General features: G+C 43.1%; 1 protein-coding gene across 3 annotated transcripts in view; it reads right to left on the reverse strand.

Moving 5' to 3' along the window:
* The window catches only part of MLLT6 (MLLT6, PHD finger containing), a 371,762-nt gene that overhangs the window by 172,322 nt on the left and 181,660 nt on the right, over positions 1 to 17,780 (reverse strand). The window contains exon 1 of one of the 3 annotated variants that reach the window (XM_029573668.1): positions 3,278 to 3,380. The exons of the other annotated variants lie outside the window; for them this stretch is intronic. Within the exon in view, the coding sequence (XP_029429528.1) occupies positions 3,278 to 3,295 (18 nt within the window). The 5' untranslated portion in view covers positions 3,296 to 3,380. Of the gene's footprint in view, positions 1 to 3,277; positions 3,381 to 17,780 lie in introns of those variants that run through there. 3 annotated transcript variants of the gene reach the window in all.

The following is a 17,780-nucleotide window of genomic DNA, read 5'->3' on the forward strand; positions in this document are numbered from 1 at the left end:
AACAAAAGTGCTCTCTTCCACTTCCTCGGGGCCTTCGAATCGAATCTCCATGGTTGTCCATGCATCTCTTCTCCGTCAAGGTCCTCTGTGGTCTTCTCATGTCTAGATGGCTCCTCATTTGATGTTACAGATGTTCCTGGTCTCTTTCATCTGATGTTCCAGGTCCTGTTCTTCATTGCAGCTCCTTTGTCGTCTCTTCGGTGTCCTGATGTTCCATGTCCTGAAGTTCCTGATGCTCCATGTTACTGATGTTCTGTGTTCGTCCTGGTCCTTATGCCCTCGTCTCTGGCTCTTCTTCCTGCTTCCAGGTTTCCTGCTTGTCCACCTTTCCTGGCGTGCCACCATCGTGGTCCGTGACCAGCCCACGGGGGGCTGTGTAGGGTGCTTCGAGGCACAAGGCCTGTTTTCATGTCTGCAGCGCAAGTCTCCGAAAGGCCCTTGTTTTTAATACCGAGGTCTGTTCCTGAATCTGAGTTCTAAGTCTTGAATCCTGTTCCCGGTCTTCGAAGTACCTTGTTCCTGCTTCTGTCTATGCCCTAGACTCAAGTCAGAACCTGCTCCACTTCAGCGTGGTCCACAACCAGCCACGGGCGGCTGTGTAGGGCACGCTTTGGTGCAGGCCTCTCCTGAATCTTGGACATGTTTCCGGTTCCAAGTCTTCACTTTCTCGCCTGGAGTCTGCTTCGCTTCCGGCGTGGGCCACAACCAGCGATGGGCGGCTGTGTAGGGCGCACTGCGGGGCAGTACTCAACCTGCACTAGTGCCTGAATCCTGAAACCTTGTCCGAGTCTTTCAAGTTCCTCAAGTCTTCCTCTAGGTCTTCCAATTTCCTCGAACCCTTGTCTGGGTCTTCCAAATTCCTGGGTGGTAGCTCCTAATATGGAACCTAACATAGTGTAACTACAGCAAGGGTTATTTTTCCTTATATGCAATACCTTGCACTTGTCCACATTAAATTTCATCTGCCATTTGGATGCCCAATCTTCCAGTCTCGCAAGGTCCTCCTGCAATGTATCACAATCCACTTGTGATTTAACTACTCTGAATAATATTGTATCATCTGCAAATGTGATAACTATACTCGTCTATTCCTTCCCAGATCATTTATAAATATTTTGAAAAGCACCGGTCCAAGTACAGATCCCTGAGGCACTCCACTGTTTACCCTTTTCCACTGTGAAAATTGACCATTTAATCCTAGTCTTTGTTTCCTGTCTTTTAACCAGTTTGTAATCCACGAAAGGACATCGCCTCCTATCCCATGACTTTTTAGTTTTCGTAGAAGCCTCTCATGAGGGACTTTGTCAAACGCCTTCTGAAAAATCCAAATACACTCTATCTACCAGCTCACCTTTATCCACATGTTTATTAACCCCTTAAAAAATGAAGCAGATTTGTGAGGCAAGACTTCCTTTGGGTAAATCCATGTTGACTGTGTTCCATTAAACCATGTCTTTCTATATGCTCTATGATTTTGATCTTTAGAATAGTTTCCACTATTTTTCCTGGTACTGAAGTCAGGCTCACTGGTCTATAGTTTCCCGGATTGCCCCTGGAGCCCTTTTTAAATATTGGGGATACATTGGCCACCCTCCCATCTTCAGGTACAATGGATGATTTTAATGATAGGTTACAAATTTTAACTAATAGATCTGAAATTTGATTTTTGAGTTCCTTCAGAACCCTAGGATGCATACCATCCAGTCCAGGTGATTTGCTATTCTTTAGTTTGTCAATCTGGCCTATTACTTCTTCCAGGTTCACAGTGATTTGGTTCAGTTCATCTGACTCATCACCCTTGAAAACAATCTCCAGAACTGGTATCTCCCCAACATGCTCATTAGTAAACACAGAAGCAAATAATTAATTTAGTCTTTCTGCAATGGTCTTATTTATTATTTATTTATTAAAGGCTTTTATATACCGACTTTCTTGATACAAATCAAATCAACTCGGTTTACATTGAACAAGCAGTAACTATAACCAACCAATAACAAGAGACAGTTTGAAGGAGTATAAAGTTACATTATAACAAGGATGTGTTAACTTGGAGTAGGAAGTAAGAAGGGGAATGAAGATAGAGTATAAAATACACGGGAGTATATGAGGGAGGCAAGGAGCCGTCCTCATGATAACTTGTAGGCATCCTTATAATAATTTATATGCATGATTTTATCTTCTCTAAGAGCCCCTTTACCCCTCAGTCATCTAATGGTCCAACCGATTCCCTCACAGGTTTCTTGCTTTGATTATATTTTAAAACGTTTGTATTATGAGTTTTTGCCTCTACGCCAACTTCATTTCAAATTCTCTCTTCGCCTGTCTTATCAATGTTTTACATTTAACTTGACAATGCTTATACTTTTTCCTGTTTTCTTCAGATGGATCCTTCTTCTAATTTGTGAAGGATTTTTTTTTGGCTAAAATAGCCTCTTTCACCTCACCTTTTAACCATGCTGGTAATTGTTTTGCCTTCCTTCCACCTTTCTTAGTGCATGGAATATATCTGGACTGCGCATCTAGGATTGTATTTTTAAATAGTGTCCTTACCTGTTGAACACTTTTAACCTTTGCAGCTGCACCTTTCAGTTTTTTCTATTTTCCTCATTTTATCAAAGTTTTCCTTTTGAAAATTAGTGTTAGAGCTGTAGATTTACTTATTGTCCCCCTTCCAGTTTTAGTTTAAATTTGATCATATTATGATCACTATTGCCAAGTGGCCCCACCACCAAATCCTGCATTCCACTAAGAATTAAATCTAAACTAGCTCCCTCTCTCGTTGGTTCATGAACCAATTGCTCCATGAAGCAGTCGTTTATTACATCCAGGAACTTTATGTCTCTAGCATGTCCTGATGTTAAATTTACCCAGTCAATATTGGGGTAAACTGAAATCTCCCATTTGTACTGCACTGCCAGTATATGCGGTATAGTAGGTAAGGTCTTAGGTTGGTTCTCCTCCTTTTTAGATATCTGTTCTCAACAGTTCAAGGTTAAATATCAAGTTTCACAATGGTCATCTCTGAAGACTGGCATTCCTCAGAGCTCTGCCTTATCTTCTATGCTATTCAATATTTACCTAGCTTCCAGCTGAAAATTTTGAATTAGTTGTGTGATGGCTACAAGATTTATGCAGTTGACTTGCAATTTTTTGTTCAGCTTCATTCCACTTGGCAACATACAGTGGAACATATACAAATTTTTATTTTCACAATTAAACAGTGGCTTTATCAAAACAAATTAGCAATGAACATGAAAAAAAACAAATTTCTGCTTACTGAAAGGACATACTCCATGCTTCAACATTCTTCTATCACTTAGATGGTATGACTTTCAACATCAAAGTCTCAAGAGCTTAGGTGTGTGGCTTGATTTTCATCTTTGTCTTCCTACATACATCAAGTTGGTTGTCAGAACTAGCTTTTATAAACTTCGAGTTCTTTCTTGCTTAAAACACTTGTATGAATTTGAGTTTCATTCTGTCGTGCAGGCATCTATCCTTCCACTACCCTTAACCAATTAGCTTTCATGCATCAAAATCATGAAAATCGGGGGGGGGGGGGGGGGGGGGAGAGAGGGGAATGGGAATTGGATTTAGATGACGGCCAACGCTGGGCTTTGACTTTTACGATCCAGGGTACTGATATGCAAACATTAGGGGGAAAAGTGCAGGAATGTTTCTACAGCCAAGTCCAAAAGCAAAGCACATTCAAGCAGCATGGTCTGAATTTTCAAGAAGGTCGCTCACCCTACAAAAATGTTGCTAGCAGTAATTTTGTTAAAGGTTTCAGAGTCGTTTGGTTTGGATTGTTAATATTACTACCTTTAACATAAGGCTTGGGGGTAACCTGCATGGAGTGGCAGTTCATATCATAAGAAACTCACTGGGCAGACTGGATGGACCATGTGGTCTTTTTCAGCCATCATTAGTATGTTACTATGTTATACTTGTAGTGAAAAACAAATGATCATATTAATTATTGGCATATACAGAAGCCAGAGTGGCAACTTTACCATAAAGCTTACCCAAGACTATAACATATCTAAGTGCTTTATTCTCATGTAATTCGCTTAGCACATTATTTTCTGACATTAGCAGAATATAAATATTTATAGGATCCACTATTGATTGAGGTAGTTGAAAAGAAGTGTTCTGAACCAATATAGTGGTACCTCGCATTTTTTAATTTCCTTGCGCCACAAATACCTGTGCCACCCACCTTCTTCTTAATTTATTATGCTCCTTGTCCTGCACATGCATTTCCTGCAGGACGGCTACATTGCAACACAATCCGTTTAAATGTGACAATATTTTCCCGCTTTATTGGCATTCCCAACCCTGCAACGTTCCAGAAGATATATTTAATCTGGATTCCCATCCCATAATAATATTAGTGAAAGAAAAAAATCACCCAGTAAAAAAGGAAACACTCGCCATGTCCCTAAATGAGTGGCAAGACCTTCACATCTTCCAACTTTGAAGAGGAATTAAAAAAAACCAAGTAACAAAATGCTTACCAATGTAAAAGAGGTAAACACTCCCCTATTTCTGTCTGATAACCCCTCTAATTTGTGCATCCTAAAATCTCCCACTCCATCTTCTCCTTGATCTCTTTCCTCCTCCTACTCGTGTCCCACCCTCCCACAGCCTCCGTCCTCCTATTCCCTCTCAAACAAAGAACTAAAGTTAAGTAACACCAAACTTTTAGCAGAGTTAGAAAAACTAGACATGACTTATAACACTCAACAAATAGTACTTATTCTGATATAATGTTACAGTATTTTTGTTGGCACCTGTTTAAGAGTTAGAATTCTAGACACTTTATTCAACATAGTTTTTGTGCCTTATTGTGAACCGTTGTGATGGCACCTGCTTAACGACGGTATAGAAAAGATTTTAAATAAATAAAATAAATAAATAAATGAAGTGTTTAGGTGCCATCCCCCCATAGTAACACCATAGAATCAAAAGCAAAATCAAACCCCCCCGTACCAAGTACAATAACCTGAATTGCATTATTAAAGTTCAACCTGTAAGGAAAAAAGGAATCATAGTTAACCACACCCCTTTCCACAAAATGAAGTAAGATCGCAAATCCCCATTTATGTAGACAGTCAAATCATTGTTCACCAAGCAGCTACCTCCATTTTATAAACTACTTCATCTCTCTATTGGTTTGCCTCATGGCGGAATTTTATGAAGAACTGTCTAACATATGCCCCCCAATCATAGGAAAAAAAAAAGGAGTTAGTAAAATATCCGTTGGTTGGGTTCTCACAGTTTGGAAACTGTGTACCAAAAACAGTATCATAACATTTTCCAGGGTTCTGTATCACTCCAGTTCCTCCAATGTAACAATCCAGCACTCAGCCAATAGATCATGAAACTCAAAGGTATATCAGACATGACGATATGTCCCCAACTGAAAACATATAAACAAGCAGCCTGTGTCAGGCCAATACAGTAAAGGTCGCGGGAGAGCGAGCGAGCCGCCGCTCTCCTGTGCGCACGATTCAGGGGGGACAAACATGCAAATTAGGGCCCGTGGTAAAAAGAGGCGCTAGGGACACTAGCGCGTCCCTAGCGCCTCTTTTTTGATGGAAGTGGCAGCTGTCAGCGAGTTTGACAGCCGATGCTCAATTTTGCAGGTGTTGGTTCTCAAACCCGCTGACAACCACGGGTTCGTAAACCGGATGCTGGCAAAATTGAGCATCCAGTTTTCAACCCGTGGGCCGATTTAAAAAAAAATTTTTTTTTTATTATTTTAAACTTTTAGGACCTCCGACTTAATATCACCATGATATTAAGTCGGAGGGTGCACAGAAAAGCAGATTTTACTGCTTTTCTGTACACTTCCCTGGCGCCGGCAGAAATTAATGCCTACCTTTGGGAAGGCGCTAATTTCTGAAAGTAAAATGTGCGGCTTGGCTGCACATTTTACTTTCTGTATCGTGCGGGAATAACTAATAGGGCCATCAACATGCATTTGCATGTTGCAGGCGCTATTAGTTTCGGGGGGGTTGGACGCGTGTTTTCGATGTGCTATTACCCCTTACTGAATAAGGGGTAGAGCTAGCACGTCGAAAACGCGCGTCCAAACGCGGGGTAACAGTGCACTCCACAGAAGCGCACTGTACTGTATCGGCCCGACAGTTATGATCATCCAGTCTCAAGTATCCAGCCATGACCTCTCACTTTTTGCCATTTTGTAATCCACAAATAATAGACTGAGCAGCTGCAACCAAGTTAAATAACTGCACTGAACAGCGATATCAGACTTGCAGTTTGGCTTGATATAGGAGTACCAAATGGATTTGCTTCTGGGTGAGTGTGGAGCAAAACAGCACAAATTCCTTCCATTTGGCCGATACTCTGCTGGACAAGTCTGGGAAGATCAGCACTCGTTGATTTTGGTATTGTATTTTTTTTCTTTTTTATGATAGGACTGCAGCAAAATCATTCTGTGGGCATAGCTGAGAATCCTATCAATAAAAATTTGTGGTCTCTCCCGCCTGAGTACTTTATTGTTGAAACGATGTGCATGCTCAATTTTCAATTTATCCTGAAGGTCAGATAGGCCCACTTCTGCTGGCAACCATGTTTCCAAGTTATTCATCAGATTTTATAGTTTTCGTTAGACCCAAGAACCAAAGATGTTTGCATCTTAACCTGTTTTCTAGGTCATCTATCTTTTCTTTGTGGTTTGAGATCACTTTTTCCAGAGTGTGGATTTTGGCCATCAAAGCTGTTGTGTCTTCTTTTACAAATCCCTCCCGACTCTCCGTTGCCTCTAATTGGATACTGAAATCCTCAATGAAACTTTTAACATTGCAGTCTGTTGGGAAATGACTTCCAACTTTCCATTTACAGCTGCCACTACTGCTGCAGTTAACTCAGCTCTTGCCACCTCATCGAGCATGTATGTCATTGCATTTTCCTTATCAGCAACCATTTTAGTGTCAGAGAGCTGGAATCTGTCTTTCTTCCAATCTTATGGACATTCCTTGCAATAATACGAAGCGAAGGCAACTCGGGACATATTCTTTTGCACTATATATCCAGAGTCAAGCCCTGCGAAAGCTGTGCAGGAGCCCATTATTTGCAAATTGGGGGGTGCGGGGTGGGGGGGGAGCACACATCTGCCCAAGCTCACCACATCATGTCAAGGTTTTGGCTGCTGTGCAGTCTCTCCATGCCAAGGTTCAGTCTGTGTGCAGCCTCCACCAGAGATCCTTAGCATGCCCTGCTCACTACTTTGCTGTTGCTATCTCTCTGTTCACCTGAAGCTTCAGCCCTATTTAACACAGCCTGTCCAATACTCCAGAGCTTCTTCATTGAGTCAGCCCAGCTCTCTGACCTCGCCAGCCTTACCCTGTACCTTGTGGCCTCCGGGTTCCTGTCTTGGGGCCTTGGGGCCTTCTTTATCCAGTCTTGAATATGCCCTGCCTGTGTTTTGTACTGTCCTTGTATTGTCCAGCCCTTGTCCTGCTCTGTTCCGTCAGGTCCCTGCCCAGCCCAGTTCACTCCTTGTCTGTTTCCCAAGTGGTTCCTCTGTCCTTAGCCCAGCTAGCTTTGCACCATTTCCAGCCCAGCCTGCATTGCATCAGTTTCAGTCCAGCTGTCCTGCACCACTTCCTTTCCAGACAAGGCCTTATCAAGAGTTTAATCATCCAATTTTAGGACACGACCAGATAAATAGTGAATACAGTAATACATTTAAAGGACTCTAATTGTATAAATTACAACTCTTGTAACAACCTAAACTTAACTAGGAACTGAACAAAATTAAGATGAAGGCAGCAGTCCAGCAGCAAGAGGGGGGCCTTCCAGTCTTTTGCATTGAGTGTCACATGTATGATTTTTTAGCCGCTGGTGAGAGGTTGTATGTGTGCACCTGGTGAAAAAAACTCCTGTCTCTCAGGGAACAAATCAGATCTCTGGAGGCTAGAATGGCAGACTTGGAGGGGCTGAGGCAGATAGAGAGGTATATAGATGAGACCTTCAGGGAAATATTAGCCACGTCCCAATGCCACTCTGGCAGCCCTGGTGCTGTCTTGGAGGAGGAAGGTCTCCTGATCAGAAAGTATCAACCTGGTGCAGCAGAAAATGATCCTGTAGCAAGGACCTGCTCTCCAGGTGATGCATTGTCCTCTCGCACCGAGGATGTGTCTCCCAGGGCTACTGCCCATGAGGGAAGGGTTAAGTTGGCCGTCATAGTTGGTGATTCAATTATTAGGAATGCGGATAGCTGGGTGACTGGTGGGTGTGAGGATCACCTGGTAACATGCCTACCTGGTGCATAGGTGGTAGACCTCACGCGTCACCTAGATAGGATTTTAGACAGTGCTGGGGAGGAGCTGGCTGTCATGGTACATGTGGGCACCAAGAGCATAGGAAAATGTGGGAGGGAGGTTCTGAAGCCAAATGTAGGCTCTTAGGTAGAAAGCTTAAATCCAGAACCTCCAGGGTGGCATTCTCTGAAATGCTCCATGAACCACATGCAGATCCCCAGAGGCAGGCAGAGCTCCAGAGTCTCAATACGTGGATGAGACAATGGTGCAAGGAAGAGGGATTCAGTTTTGTAAGGAACTGGGGAATCTTTTCTGAAGGGATGGGTTCCACCTTAACCAGGGGGGAAACCAGGCTGCTGGCGCTAAACTTTAAAAATGAGATAGAGCAGCTTTTAAACTAGAACATAGGGTAAAGCCGACAGTTACTCAGCAGTGCATGGTTCAGAAGGAAGTATCTTCGAAAAATACTAATGAAGCACTAGAATTTGGGCATCCTAACAGAAAGATTCCAATAATAAGAAATGCAGTACATGTGTCTATAAGTAAAGAATCACCTGAGCTAAATGATTCCAAATTTTCCCTTTAACTGAAAAGCAGAAAGTTAATACAAACAAAAAACACACTTTGAAATGTCTGCATGCTAATGCCAGAAGTCTAAAAGGTAAGATGGGAGAGTTAGAGTGCATAGCAGTGAATGGTGACATAGACTTAACTGGCATCTCAGGGACATGGTGGAAGGAGGACAACCAATGGGACAGTGCTATACCTGGGTACAAATTATATTGCAATGATAGAGAGGAGCAACTTGGTGGCGGGGTGAATCTTCATGTCCGAGATGGAACAGAGTCCAACAGGATAATGATCTTGCAAGAGACTAAGGACCGGATTTTTAAATATAGAAACATAGAAATGACGGCAGAAGAAGACCAAATGGCCCATCCAGTCTGCCCAGCAAGCTTTCACACTTATTTTTTTTTCTCATACTTATCTGTTACTCTTGGCCTTTATTAGTAAGTTTTTGGTTCTAGTTACCTTCCACCCCCACCACTGATGTAGAGAGTAGTGCTGGAGCTGCATCTAAGTGAAGTATCTAGCTTAATTGGTTAGGGGTAGTAACTGCTGCAATAAGCAAGCTACTCCCACGCTTATTTGTTTACCCAGCCTGTGCAATTCAGTCCTTGTTGGTTGTTGTCTGAATAAAAATCCTCTTTTCTTTATTCCCCCTGCTGTTGAAGCAGTGAGCTGCGCTGGATATGTATTCCAAGTGAAGTATTAGGCTTAAATGATTCAGGGTAGTAACCGCCATAACAAGCAAGCTACACCCATACTTATTTGTTTACCCAGACTATGTAATTTAGTCCTTGTTGGTTGTTGCCTGAATATAAATCCTCTTTTCATTTTTCCCCCTTGCCGTTTAAGCAGAGAGCTATGCTGGATATGCATTGAAAGTGAAGTATCAGTCTTTCCCCCCTGCCATTGAAGCAGAGAGCTATGCTGGATATGCATTGAAAGTGAAGTATCAGACTTATTTGGTTTGGGGTAGTAACCGCCGCAACAAGCAAGCTATTCCCCCGCTTTTTTGTGAATGCAAATCCTTTTTTCCACATTTCCTCTTGCCGTTGAAGCATAGAGCAATGTTGGAGTCGCATTAACAGTGAGTATGTTTATTGAATAAGGGTATTAATCTCCAGGTAGTAGCTGTCATTCCCGCAAGCCACCCCCATGCCTCTTCTCTTCATTTACATCCTCTAGACTTTATGGATCCACAGTATTTATCCCAAGCCCCTTTGAATTCCTTCACAGTTTTGGTCTTTACCACTTCCTCCGGAATGGCGTTCCAGGCATCCACCACCCTCTCCGTGAAGAAATACTTCCTGACATTGGTTCTGCGTCTTCCTCCCTGGAGCTTCAATCGTGACCCCTGGTTCTGCTGATTTTTTCCCAACGGAAAAGATTTGTCATTGTTTTTGGATCATTAAAACCTTTCAAGTATCTGAAAGTCTGTATCATATCACCACTGCTCCTCCTTTCCTCCAGGATGTACATATTTAGATTCTTCAATCTCTCCTCATAAGTCATTCGATGAAGACCCTCCACCTTTTTGGTCGCCCTTCTCTGGACCTCCTCCATTCTGTCTCTGTCCATTCGGAGATACGGTCTCCAGAACTGAGCACAGTACTCCAGGTGAGGCCTCACCAAGGACCTAAACAAGGGGATAATCACTTCCCTTTTCGTACTCGATATTCCTCTCTCTATGCAGCCCAGTATTCTCCTGGCTTTAGCTATCACCTTGTCACATTGTTTTGCCGACTTCAGATCGTTAGACACTATCACCCCAAGGTCTCTCTCCTGCTCCATGCACATCAGCCCTTCACCCCCCATCGAATACAGTTCTTTTGGATTTCCACACCCCATATGCATGACTCTGCACTTCTTGGCATTGAATCTTAGCTGCCATATCTTCGACCACTCTTCCAGCTTCCTTAAATCCCGTCTCATTCTCTCCACTCCTTCTGGCGTGTCCACTCTGTTGCAGATCTTAGTGTCATCCGCAAAAAGACAAACCTTACCTTCTATCCCGTCCGCAATGTCGCTCACAAAGATATTGAACAGGACCAGTCCCAACACCGATCCTTGTGGCACTCCGCTTAACACCGCTCTCTCTTCAGAGTAAGTTCCATTTACCATCACACATTGTCTTCTGTCCGTCAACCAGTTTGCAATCCAGGCCACCACCTTGGCACTCACTCCTAAGCTTCTCATTTTATTTGCCAGCCTCCCGTGCAGGATTGTATCAAAAGCTTTGCTATAATCCAAGTAGATGACATCAAGTGCTCTTCCTCGATCCAATTCCTTAGTCACCCAATCAAAAAAGTCGATCAGATTTGTCTGACAGCACCTTCCCTTGGTGAAACCATGCTGCCTCTGGTCCATCAATTCTGCTGCTTGTAGATAGTTCACAATTCTTTCCTTCAGCAGCGACTCCAATACCTTTCCCACCACTGAGGTGAGGCTAACCGGCCTGTAGTTTCCAGCTTCCTGTCTGCTCCCGCTCCTGTGAAGCGGGACCACCGTCACTCTTCTCCAATCACTCGGCACCACTCCTGTTTCCAGGGAGCTATTGAACAGGTCACACAGAAGAGCCGCCAGCACATCTCTGAGCTCCCTCAGTATCCTGGAATGAACCTCATCAGGCCCCATGGCTTTGTCCACCTTCAGTTTTCCTAGCTCTTCCCATACATTCTGTTCTGTAAATGGAGTTTCATACATTCCGCTTCCCTCCAGTTTCTTGTTAACTAGTGTCGGTCCTTCTCCGGGGTCTTCTTTAGTGAATACTGAAATGAAGTATTCATTTAATATTTCTGCCATTTCTTCATCTGTCTCCACCCATTGATCCTTTTCACCTTTCAATTTCAGTATACCACTTTGGACTTTTCTTCTTTCACTGATGTATCTGAAAAATGTTTTGTCACCTTGCTTTACCTCTTTGGCAATCCTTTCTTCCGCTTGAATTTTCGCTTTCTTGATTGCTTTCTTCGTCTCCCTCAGTTCCACCATATATTCTTCCTTGTGCGCCTTTCTTTGGGATTCTTTATATTTCCTGAACGCTGTTCTTTTAGCTTTTATTTTGTCAGCCACCTCCTTTGAGAACCAGATAGGTTTCATTTTTCTTTTGCTTTTCTTTACTTTTCTAACATATAGATTAGTTGCCTTGGTAATTGCTCCTTTTAGTTTGGTTCATTGTTGTTCCACATCTTTCATTTTCTCCCAGCCTTCTAGTTCTTCCTCCAGGTACTTCCCCATTTCATCAAAGTCCATGTTTTTGAACTGCAAAACTCGGGTCTTCATGCTACTTCTCCATATCCTATTTGTGATATGAAACCATACTGTATGATGATCACTGGTGCTGAGGTGGGCACCCACCTGGACATTAGAGACATTATCTCCATTAGTGAGAACTAAATTGAGTATAGCCCCCTCCCTCGTGGGTTCCATTACCATTTGTTTGAACAGAGCCCCTTGCAGGGCATCCACTATCTCTCTACTACTTTTAGATTCTGCAGAAGGGATTCTCCAGTCTACATCCGGCAGATTAAAATCTCCAACAATCACCACTTCTCCCTTCTTTCCCATCTTTTGGATGTCTTCAACCAGATCTCTGTCAAGCTCTTCCATTTGGAGGCCTGTAAACCACTCCAATAAAAATGGATGCCCTATCATCTTTTTTTAGGTCGGCCCATAGTGCTTCTTGTTTGCCCCATCTTCCTTGCAGCTCAGATGCTTGGATATTGCTTCTGACATAAAGAGCCACTCCTTCCCTTTTCCTATCCTCTCTGTCCTTCCTTAACAAGTTATAGCCCGGTATTGCCATATCCCAATCATGAGATTCCGTGAATCATGTCTCTGTGTCAGCAACAATGTCCAAGTCCGCCTCTACCATTAGGGCTTGCAGATCTGGGATTTTATTGCCCAAACTACGAGCATTTGTGCTCATAGCTTTCCAGCTTTTCTCGTTCAGGTTACTGCTTTTCTTGGACTCCTTTTGTGACTTATTTAGTTGTTTTGTTAACCACTTCACCCTTTTCCTTTGCGTTTGTATTTGTATTTGGGGGGTGACATTCTAATTTCTTTCTGCCACCCCCGGCTTCTAGTTTAAATGCCTTATGACATAGGATTTGAATTTATCTCTTAGGATCCTTTTTCCTGCCACAGACAGATGTAAGCCATCTTTGACAAAGAGCTTTTTGTTGTTCCATGCATGGCCCCAGCTCCCAATAAATCCAAAACTTTGTTCCTTACACCAGGATTTGAGCCATACATTGAAGTTATTAATATGGCTTAGCCTCTACTTCCCCTTTCCCTGAACAGGTAATACTTCATAAAAAGGCGATGGTTGCGGCCATGTGACTAATCTGTTTCGCTAGAGACTGGAAATCTCTCTGTGCTGCTTGGATGCTGTTACTAGCAAGGTTGTTGGTTCCCATATGGATGATAATATCAGCTTTAGAGTCTTTGCTTTCTTCTTTGATTGATCTGACTATCTGAAAGGCATTTCTGCTGGCCGATGATCCTGGGAGGCATTTAACTGTAGTGTTTCCCTCTAGAAGAGTTCCCAAATTAATGCCACTGATGATAGAGTCACCCAGCAGAAATGCATGCGGGGTACATTTGTGTGCGCTACCTGGCGCGCACAAATGTACGCCCGATTGTATAACATGCGTGCGCAGCCGTGTGCATGTTATAAAATCCGGGGTCGGTGCGCGCAAGGGGGTGCACACCGAGCCCTAGGGGAGCCCCGATGGCTTTCCCCGTTCCCTCTGAGGCCACTTTTAAAATCTGCCCCCCAGAGTGTGCAACAGATGTAGACATTATTAAAAAATATCAATCACACCAAATAAAAGTCCAGAAGAGTCCAAACGAGATAATAATATAAGAAACAATGTTGCATACAAAATCTAATAAATATCACATAATCTCACAATGGAATGTGAAAAGAGAAACCTTGAATTTAATAAAGTTGGACCATCATAACACCCCGTGGATGCTGAATTTAATGTAATTTAAAATTCAGTATTTTCGCTGGAAAAATACTCAGCAAGTCCAAGCTCGAATGAGTAGATGTGAATCGGTTATTTTCATTTTCGGATAATAGAAGGACTAGGGGGCACTCCATGAAGTTAGCAAGTAGCACATTTAAGACTAATCGGAGAAAATTCTTTTTCACTCAACACACAATTAAGCTCTGGAATTTGTTGCAGAGGATGTGGTTAGTGCAGTTAGTGTAGCTGGGTTCAAAAAAGGTTTGGATAAATTCTTGGAGAAGTCCATTAATTGCTATTAATAAAGTTGACTTAGGGAATGGCCTCTGCTATTACTGGCAACAGTAGCATGGGATCTTCTTGGTGTTTGGGTATTTGCCAGGTTCATGTGGCCTGGTTTGGCCTCTGTTGGAAACAGGATGCTGGGCTTAATGGACCCTTGGTCTGACCCAGCATGGCAATTTTCTTATGTTCTTATGATACCATGTTTCAGATGTCTGCTTCGGGGGCTCTTGTTCATGCTTTAGACTGACAAGGGGAATATATTTGCATTAGTATGTTGCATCAACACAAGGTTCCTTAAGCACCAAAAAAGCATTCATGTGCCCTATGATGGCCAACGCACATGAATGCTTTTGGCGCTTAAGGAACAGGTTTCTATGAAAACTAAAAAGTCATGGGATAAGAGGCGATGTCCTTTTGTGAATTACTAACTGGTTAAAAGACAGGAAACAGAGAGTAGGATTAAATGGTCAGTTTTCACAGTGGAAAAGGGTAAACAGTGGAATGTCTCAGGGATCTATTCTTGGACCGGTGCTTTTTAATACATTTATAAATGATCTGGAAAGGGATATGATGAGTGAGGTGATCAAATTTGCAGATGACACAAAATTATGCAGCATAGTTAAATCTTATATGGATTGGTATAAACTGCAGGAGGACTTTATGAGGATGGAAGATTGGGTGTCCAAATGGCAAATGAAATTTAATTTGGACAAATGCAAGGTGATGCATATAGGGAAAAATATCCCTTACTATAGTTAAACGATGTTAGGTTCCATATTAGGAGTTACCTCCCAGGAAAGAGATCTAGGCGTCATAGTGAATAATGAAGAGTGAATCATTGGTTCAGTGTGATGTGGTGGTCAAAAAAGCAAACAGAATGTTAGGAATTATTACGAAGGGAATGGCGAATAAAACGGAGGATGTCATAATGCCTCTGTATCACTCCATGGTGAAACCACATCTTGAATACCGTGTGCAATTCTGGTCGCTGCATCTCAAAAAAGATATAGTTGCACTGGAGAATATACAAAGAAGGGTGACCAAAATGATAAAGGAATGGAACGGCTCGCCTATGAGGAAAGGCTAAAGAGATTAGGGCTGTTCAGCTTGGAGAAGAGACGGTTGAGAGGGGATATGATAGAGGTCTACAAAATCATGAAAGGACTTGAACAGGTATGGGAAGTGATTATCCCCTTGTACAGGTCCTTGGTGAGGCCTCACCCGGAGTACTGTGTTCAGTTCTGGAGACCGTATCTACAAAGAGACAGAGACAAGATGGAAGCGGTACAGAGAAGGGCGACCAGAAAGGTGGAGGGTCTTCATTGAATGACATACGAGGAGAGATTGAAGAATCTAAATATGTACACCCTGGAAGAAAGGAGGAGCAGGGGTGATATGATTCAAACTTTCAGATACTTGAAAGGTTTTAATGATCCAAAGACAACGATAAACCTTTTCCGTCAGAAAAATATCAGCAGAACCAGAGGTCACGAGCTGAGGCTCTAGGGAGAAGACTAAGAACCAATGTCAGGAAGTATTTCTTCACGGAGAGAGTGGTGGATGCCTGGAATGCCCTTCCGGAGGAAGTGGTGAAGTCTAAAACTGTGAAGGACTTCAAAGGGGAGTGGGATAAACACTGTGGATCCATCAAGTCTAGAGGACATGAATGAAGAGGGGGTGGCTCGCATACACTATGCCAAACAAGCAGCAGCCCTCAAGATAGAAGGGCTCAGAATAGAAGAACAGTAAGCCGCTGCCTCCACAGCTGCCGCCGCCGAAGTGCACAGAAAGGCTGAGCTAGAGATCGCCTTAGACCTGTTGCAGCAAAAGGGAGAAGCAGCAGCCCTTGAAGCCCAAATTATAGGACTTGTTGTGGGGGAGGGGAATTGTCACAGCCACGAAAAGTAGCGGATGCAGGGTCCTCACCGGTGTATAAGGAGATTTGTCTATGCATAGGAGGGAAGTTTTGGTGTCGGGGGAAGGGGAGGAGTGGAGCACCAAGGACTTTGCATAGCCAGGGGTGGGAGGAGGCGGCAGAACACTGCACGGAGCGGCAGTAGCCACAGTGGTATTCACGGAGCGGGATGCCAGTGGTCGGTGTTCCACCATCACGGAGCGGAAGGATGGAGGGCTGCCATCTCCAAAAAAAACAAAACAGAAGGGTGGGTAAGAGTATGTAAATTTACCAGTTAGGACATAGGCTATAGGTATTTCCAATTATTAGGCTTGTTCAATATTTGTTGATTGTTAATGTGGCTCACGAGAATGAGGGCTACTACCTGGAGATAATCCCCTTGTTCGATGTACATGCACACGGTTGGTGAGACTCCAGCATTGCTCTGGGCTTCAACAGCAAGAGGAAATGTGGAAGAAAAAAAAGAAAAAAAGGTTTTGCATTCATAAAGAAGCGAGATGTAACTTGCTTGTTACGGCGGTTACTTCCCCAAAACCAGATAAGCCAATACTTTGCTTTCAATGCATATCCAGCATAGCACTCTGCTTCAACGGCAGGGGAGAAAGTCCAACACTTCTATTTCAACGCACAGCTCTCTGATACAACGGCAGGGGGAATGTAGAAAGGAGGATCTGTATATGGACAACAGCCAACAGGGTCCGAATTGCGTAGTCTGGGTGGACGGAGGCATGGGTGTAGCTTGCTTATTGCGGCGGTTGCTACCCCTAATTGAGCTAGATATTCACTTGGATGCAGTTCCAGCAGTGCTCTCTGCATTAATGGTGGGGTGGAGGGGAAATAGAACTAAAAGGTACTAAAAGCCAAGAGTAACAAGTATGTGAAAAAAAAAAAAGTACATAGCTTGCTGGGCAGACTGGATGGGCCGTTTGGTCTTCTTCTGCCGTCATTTCTATGTTTCTAAATGTAAATCGGTTATTTACTCTCTCAGACAATAAATGGACTAGGGGGCACTCCATGAAGTTAGCAAGTAGCTCATTTAAAACAAATCATAGAAAATTATTTTTCACTCAATGCATAATTAAGCTCTGGAATTCACTGCCAGAGGATGTGGTTATGGCAGTTAGTGTAACTGGGTTTAAAAAAGGTTTAGATAAGTTCCTAGAGGAGAAGTCAATAAACTGCTATAAATCAATAAGGAATAGCAGCTTGGGATCTATTTAATGTTTGGGTACTTGCCAGATACTTGTGACTTGGATTGGCCACTGCTGGAAACAGGATTCTGGGCTTGATGGACCCTTGCTCTGACTCAGCATGGCATGTTCTTATGTTCAGCCTGTCCTGGACCAGTGCCAGTCCAGTCTGTCTTGCACCAGTCTAACTCATCTGGTACCTGTTCCTGTGGATAAGTGCAAGGTGATGCATATAGGGAAAAATAACCCATGCTATAATTACACAATGTTGGGTTCCATATTAGGTGCTACAACCCAAGAAAGAGATCTAGGCGTCATAGAAACATAGAAACGACGGCAGAAGAAGACCAAACGGCCCATCTAGTCTGCCCAGCAAGCTACGCACTTTATCCATTTTTTTCCCCTTTTTTTCTCTCCCACCTGTTACTATTGGCTTCCAGTACCCTCCAGCCCTAATCAATTAGGGGTAGCAATCGCTGTAACAAGCAGGCCACACCCTTACCCCATACTCTTACCCACCCCTGTTTTTATTTTATTATTATTATTATTATTATTTTAT

The sequence above is a fragment of the Rhinatrema bivittatum genome, chromosome 12 (assembly GCF_901001135.1).
Source record: "Rhinatrema bivittatum chromosome 12, aRhiBiv1.1, whole genome shotgun sequence".
NCBI lineage: Eukaryota > Metazoa > Chordata > Amphibia > Gymnophiona > Rhinatrematidae > Rhinatrema > Rhinatrema bivittatum.